This window comes from Monocercomonoides exilis, assembly GCF_001643675.1.
Source record: "Monocercomonoides exilis strain PA203 chromosome Unknown scaffold10-1930038, whole genome shotgun sequence".
In the NCBI taxonomy this organism is placed as follows: domain Eukaryota; phylum Preaxostyla; order Oxymonadida; family Polymastigidae; genus Monocercomonoides; species Monocercomonoides exilis.
The window spans coordinates 1,400,397-1,407,516 of record NW_027150555.1 but is presented as its reverse complement, the minus strand read 5'-3'; the positions used below and the strand labels follow the sequence as shown (position 1 = coordinate 1,407,516).

Below are 7,120 nucleotides of genomic sequence, written 5' to 3'. Positions count from 1 at the left end.
TTACCATTATTGCACTTTCATAACTCAAAACCGTTTAACGGAAAAGATAAAGGAAAGAAACCAAACAGCAATGATAGCTTATTCGCCAGTTTTGAACTTTTTAATATGTGTTTTAACCATTTGATAATCAACATTTATTTCACATCTTTTTAATGGATAATTATCCCGAAAATCTTGAATATTTTATAAATGCGTGAAATTGCACGAACAGAAAGCTTCATCCATGGAAACCTTTTCAAGTTTGTTTTTCTATTAAAAGAATTTTCTGTCATAAAGAAATGTTCAATTCACAGAAATGTTTTCCGATCTTGAAAATTGTTCTTCTGATGAGCGAGAATCAAAAGTTTGTGAATTCGTTAAATGGATGAATGAGATGGACGAGAAAGAAGTGGAGTACTTGGTGAGTGAAGAAACGTTCTTCAAAGTGAATAATATGTTTGAAGAAAAGAAATTGTCTCAAGATAATATAATTCATTTACTAAAGTATATGGGTATTAACAAATCTTTGATAACAAATTTTGGTACGAGGTTTGAATACACTCCATTACCTAAAAGACTGGAAAAGATTATTGTGGATGAAGAAAAGAAAAAAGAAGGAAAAAATGAAAAGCTGTTGATTGATGTTTGCGAATGCTCTCTTTTACTCATCAACGAACCTTCGACAAAATTACTATCGATTTGTGTGCCTTGTCTGCTGAAAGCTGCTTTGAAGAAAGATGAGAGCGCAGATACACAAAAAGAAGTAGAAATTGCTTTGTTGACTTTGGGAAACTTAAAGAACTGGGATGTTCGCATTTTCTTTTATTTAATATGAAAAATTGTTTTGTTTAATTTGACGATTTTTTTAATAAAAATGAAAAGGCAATAGAAAAAGAAATGTATTTGAAGGAAATATCAGAAATCATCAAATATCATCAAGAGCACCGCAATCTTACGCGACTTGCATATCAATCAGCTTGGGGATTCTTGATAAGTCGATTTAATAATGAAAGAAGCTTAGAAGGAGTGATAGTGAAAGAACTGAATTTTACAAGAGAGGCATTAAGAGAACTTGAAGAACTGTCAAAGATTGTTGATTGGAAGAGAAATGAAAGAAATAATGAGGTTTTCATTGTAAGAGGATGGTTCAACTCAATTTGGAATATATTTATAGAAAATAATATCCTATTCGGAAATGATAATTCAGAATTGATAACATGCGCGATGAGACTGTTTAAAATCTCAGAAAAGAATTATCAAAAAGTTGTTGTTGAATGCATCGCTCTTTTCAGATTGATGATGAGAAATTCAGAAAATATTCGTGATTTGATGGCATGTGGAGCGATTGACATGATGGCTGAAAAAATGAGTCAATCAACAATGAATTATGAAATTTTAATTGAATGTTTAATTTTTTTTCATGTCTAATTGAAAAGTTGAATTGGAAGAATGAAGATGAAAACAACGAAGCAGTTAGAAAGAATATGAAAAATGATATATTAGATAAACTGGAAGAAGGAGGCTTGGAAGATATTATCCGTTCATTTTATGGAGATCCAAAATATAAAGGATTTCAGTTTGATTTGATTGCATAGAATACACAAATGCATCAAAGTTCAAATATGATAATTTCATTGAATCCACTTTTTTTGTATCATTTCATAATCAAAAAGAACAAGATCGCTAATCCAAATAAATCTTCATTTTTTTGTGTGAATTAGGGTTATTATTTAATCTTGACCCTTTTTCTTTATTCCGAATAAAAAAAAATGAAGTGCAAAAAGCTCAAAAAACAACACAATTTGAAGAAAACAAAATCAGAATTAATTCTTCTGATAACTTTCCTTTTTCCTTCAGCTCGATTTAATGCATTATCTTTCTTTTCTTCATCAGAATCATCGTTTTTCACATGAAGAAATCTTCTTTTTATTTTTTTCTTTTCATCCACAACCGTCTTCACTTCATCTTTCTCCTTTTCATCCATTTCATTTTTCCTTTCAATATTCATTTTCAAATGATTTTCCCATTTCTCTAAAAGATTTTCGTCGGTTATCACTTTTCCATAAAAGTTGAATCTATTTCTTCGTGATGGAAGAGGGTAAATTGAAGATTCGGGCAGTTTCAAAAGAACTGGCCCAGAAGAATTGTACAGAACACCACTGCAGACGAAAGCTTTCTGAATTACAGAAGGTGATAATGCAGTGTGGATAGCTTGAGGCAGAACGTCGGAAATTGCTGCTCGTTTGGAGGAAGATGAAGAAGAAGAGGGAGCCTCAAATCTGTTTGTCAGTTCAGATTTGAACACAGCAAACACTCCTCTGTCCAGTGGTTGACAGAGGTGTGTGCTGTGTGGCACGAAGGTTAAAACGTCGACTTGTTGTTTTTGGAATTCTTGCCAGATCGATGGATCTGCGCGAGATGAATGAGAGTCAAGAAGGAGAAGAATGTGTTCGTTTTCAAGTGACATGCGCTTTCTTCTTTCGATGACAGAAAGAAGAAGAACTGTGAGAGCATCCCTTTTAAGGCACACGTTGTCCATCCAGCTGCTTTCATTTGCCCATATCTCAAGCGTTGGAGATAATAGGCATTTCAGCTCATCTGGCAGGTTGACGCTTGGCCACAAAATGACTGAAGGAAAAGCATATACGCCCGCTGCAACAGCTGCCACGAATGTGGAATTAATCATTCTTGGTGGTTCTTTCGTAAAACCTGCTTTCGAATCTGAAGTGTGAACAACAAGCTGTTTTGTGTCTGAAGGAACGCGCGTTGAAGATTCGTCGATATTTACAATCAAAGCTTGATTGTAATGGAACTTTTCATGCAGCTCATCGAATGTTTTAAACCATGGTTTTCAAACACTTCTGCACGAAACATCCAGTCGGTTGATATCCAAATTCTTCGGAGTTTCAGTCTTCAGCTCCGGATGAAGCTTCACATGGTTATCCGTGGCGGACATTGAATCTTCAAAAAATTGTGTATCTTCTTCATTGCTATCGTTAAAAACATTTTCCATCTGAAAAACAAACTATTAAAACATATTAATAAAAATAAAGCAAACCAATTCTCTCTCTTTTTTTTTAAAGTTAAACTTTGAAAGACTTCGCCTTTATGTGAATAATATCCAAAACCCTTTGCTCTTTTTCACCCACTACTGCAGCAGATCTTCCAACTTTTCAAACCAGCCTTCCTTTTCTCAGTACTCAAACTGCGTTCATTATTCCTGTATGGCTGAATTTCTTGCAATTCATAGCATCTGCAATTCGAACAACTCCATCAACAACGATGTGAGACATTCGCTCCGACCGACTGTTGTATATTCTTCGCTTGCGCGAAGACATTGCTCTCTGTAATTTTTTCAGTCCTTCTTTAAATTTGATTTCTTTTAAAAATTTTGTTATTTTTTATTATATTTTTATGATCATAATAATTTATTTATTTATTTATTTTTTTGAAATGAAATGAAAAAATACAAAAAATAACATTTTAAACAAATTGAAGGTTTTATTCTTATGTTTCCATCCAATTTCACACAGGAGTTCAATGAATGGCTGAACCCACTTTTCTCTCTCCATGCGAAATCTGGTTTGTTTCAAAATGAATTTATTTTTACATTAATAGTCATTTATGAACGAAAAATGTATTTTAAATATATGAAATTGTGGGAAAAAACTGATTCAAAAAAATAAAAGTTCTTGATATGAAAAAGATGTCAAGACAGAATAAAAACCCCACACATGACTAGACAAAGTGAACTTGACTTTTGAGGGAAGAGAATCAAACAGAACTTGAAAGACCCATCTTGTTATGGTTGTATTTTTTTTTTTTTTTTTTTTTTTTTTTTTTTTTTTTTTTTTTTTTTTTTTTTTTTTACTGAAAGATTGTTTTTCCTAAAAATTTTGCTCATTATCAAAGAGTCCTAATTGTCTTAGACGAAACTTTGAGTGAATCATGAAGCGAGATGAAGGATCCGGAATTCACAGTTTCGGAGGCAAAAAAAAAAAAAAATAAAATATTTAAAAATAAAAAAAATAAAATAAAATAAAATAAAATAAAATAAAATAGAAAAAAATTAAATTAAATTAAAAAATAATAATCAAGAAATAAAGCAGTTTAAGTGTTTTCCTCTGAATATTCCCAAATTTGGGAAAATATTTTGTTGTTGCAAATTCACAACTAAATGAATGAGAAAAAAAATAAGAAAAAAAAATATATTATCTGATCTATGGTTAATCACAAAAAGTTATTGATTGCAAGAATCGCAAAAGGCGTAATGCAAACATCATTTTCATTGAGTCTGAGTAACGAATTGTTTATTTTGAAAAAATGTCAATTGAAAATTTTCGATCACTTCATAAAAAAATTTTCTTTATTCTATTATTTTCATTTTTTTTTTTTTTATTTCATTTGTTTTTCATTTTTCTTTCCTTTTTTTCTATCTTTCTTTTAATATCTTTAGAAGAAAAAATAACTTCGTCCAGATATGTGACGAAGTGAAGGTTCCACATGCATTCGTATTTCTCTTGTCATATTCCTCATAACGCTCGTGAAAATACAGGGTGTAACCTTGTATCCGAGGGGCATCCCGCTGAAGGTTAATATCTAATCTCTGAAGGTGAAAGCAAGAAAGGGAACGAAAGAAGTGTGAACGGGAATTAGAAAATACGCTTGAGACAAATCTATTGTTGTTGCGTAGTCCTCCTTTTGAATTATCCTCTCCAGAGTCCTGTGATCTTCCATCTTGAAATGGATACCTTTCACCTCATTGTTGAGAGGCCCGCAGTCTAGGATCTGCCTGTATTTACCGTTCTTCTTTTTCACAAAAAACAACGTGTTGAGGTATTTCGCTGTCACTTGAGGAAGTTGAACCAAAACTCTCATCGCTAGTCCTTCCTGCACCCACTTCGCGCATTCTTCCTCTTCCTTCTTGGATCCAAAAAAGCATCTCCCAGCCTCCACCTCCTTCATAAAGTGCACTCTTACGCTCTTCCCCCTCCAAATTGGCAAGATTTCCTATTGCATGATAATGCGTACCACAAGGAAATCCCACTCTTCGACTCCAAGCTATGTCCGTCCACTAACAATTTCCTTCTCCTAACTCCTGTAGCTTTCATCTGTCTAACCACTCTCTGCGATGCACAGCTTGTCTTTTCATCTCTTCGTGTTTTTCCTTTGAAGGCTTCTACAAAAAAAAAAAAAAAAAAAAAAAAAAAAATAGTTTCTGAAAAATGAGCTCTCAAAGAGAATTTTTTTCGATCCTTTATGGTTCCAGAAAGTATGTGATTTATTTTTAAACCTTTTCATTTGTTAAAGCATTATATTCTTCATTTTCATTCACAGTTAATTTTCATTTAAAACTTTGAAAACAATACCATACGTTCTAAACAGTGATTTATTTCAAAAAAGATCTGTAATAACTTATTTAATGTCGAATTAAATAAACTTTTTGTCAAGAAAACTAAAAAAATATCAGATGAAAAAGAAATAAAATATGGTTGTGATAATTTCAAACCAATTTACCAAATTTCACCTTCCTTGAAATAACAACATTGTCAATCACTAATTTTAATACAAGTTAATATAAATGAAATGGAATGAAATTTTGAATAAAACATTGAATTTTTCAATTCACTTGAAATGAAAACTAATGGAACTTTAGAAATAAAACTTAAAAAAACTAATTTTAATTCAAACATAACAAAGATCTTGTTCATCAAACAAAATTCTTATAAACAACAAACAAACTTCCTCATTAAATATATTTGATATCATCTCCTCCATTTCATAATTATGAATAATCCTTTCTTTTTTGATATTCATTATTTTTATGTTTCATTCATAACTTCTTTTTATAAATAAATATTTGACAAACAATAATTTCAATATTCAAAAGAATCTCATAAATATTCAAATAAAAAATTAAAAAAGTCAACAAAAAATTATTATTAAAAAAAGCGAAAAAAATTTCTTTTAACAAATAGCAACTTCAAATAAAATTCTTTTCAATATCTCTCTTGTCTCAAACTTTGCTTTTCGTTCATAACTTTAACAAATGATAAGTTAGATCTATCGAAAAAAATTTGGAATTAAAGAAATGTGCACAAATTAAAACAATAAAAAAGACTTTTTGAATAACTGATGTTCAAAACAGTCATAATATTATATCTAGAATTTATGATTTCAAGTTGTTTTTTTCTCTTCAAATTATTGATGAAAAGTTTTTTGTTTTTAAAAATTATGTTTCAATATGAATTATCAAAAAATTTTATTTTTAAATTGAAATAAGTTAATCAGAAGCGTGTTATGTTTGTTTATATTATGTGATAAATTTCATTAAAATTTTTTGAGAAAGGGAATGATGTTTTTTTTATGTGTTATTTGTTTTGAATTTTTATTCTGAATAATAAAGTCTTTTGAGAAATTTATTTGTGGTTATAGATTTTTTTATTTTTTGATGAAATTTTTATTGAAACAATTTGTTTTCATTGGATAAATAAATCATGCAAAAAGTTTTTGATCCAGATTTAAAAGTTAATTTTATGAAGTCTCATGAAAGTTTATGTGAAAGAGTATTATAATAAAAAGGATTTTTAAAAAGGAAGAATTATTTTTGTTGACGAATTATTAGGAGAATTCATTGAAAATTTTTTTGAAACATTCGAAGATAAATAAAAAAAGGACTTTGATCACTTTTTCATATAGCAATTTCTCAATAAGAACTTGCTGTAATATTCAAAGATAAATATAATTAAACTTTATTTTTCGATGGATATTTTGATAAAACTGATAATAATAAATGAAGTGCCGTTTTTGAAAACTTTTTTTCATGTTGATATTTGCGATTTCATTTCAGCAAGATGGGATTGAACAATTTATCAATTTAAAAAATCTGAAAATTTGATTGGGAAATTTCATGTTTTAATTTTTTTTCATCAAAACCTTTTATTCCAAAAATTTAAAAAAAAAATAAGTAAATAAAAAGCATTTGTTCAATTTGCCTAAGAATCTCGTTTCTTTATAAACCAATAAGATTAACCTTTTTTTTTATTTTTTAAAGAGAATGATAGCTGATAGAGCTCGCTCAGGAAAGCTGCAAGTTTGTGTTGAAAAAAGAAGCAAAATTGTTAAACATTTGGTAGAAAAT

At 29.6% G+C, this 7,120-nt stretch overlaps 2 protein-coding genes across 2 annotated transcripts; one reads left to right on the top strand and one right to left on the bottom strand.

The window, feature by feature from the left end:
- Positions 1–7: 7 nt before the first annotated feature.
- MONOS_17249 (uncharacterized protein) lies at positions 8–1,676 on the top strand. Its single transcript, XM_067870150.1, has 4 exons — positions 8–88; positions 212–239; positions 294–787; positions 862–1,676. The coding sequence occupies exons 1-4, from the start codon at positions 71–73 to the stop codon at positions 1,405–1,407; spliced, it is 1,086 nt and encodes a 361-aa protein (XP_067732104.1). The 5' UTR covers positions 8–70; the 3' UTR covers positions 1,408–1,676.
- A 33-nt stretch (positions 1,677–1,709) lies between these two features.
- On the bottom strand, positions 1,710–2,935 carry MONOS_12913 (uncharacterized protein; the record flags this gene model as incomplete). Its single annotated transcript, XM_067865573.1, has 3 exons — positions 1,710–1,727; positions 1,931–2,775; positions 2,839–2,935. 3 exons carry the CDS (start codon positions 2,933–2,935, stop codon positions 1,710–1,712), a joined length of 960 nt encoding a protein of 319 aa, XP_067732103.1.
- Positions 2,936–7,120: the final 4,185 nt, after the last annotated feature.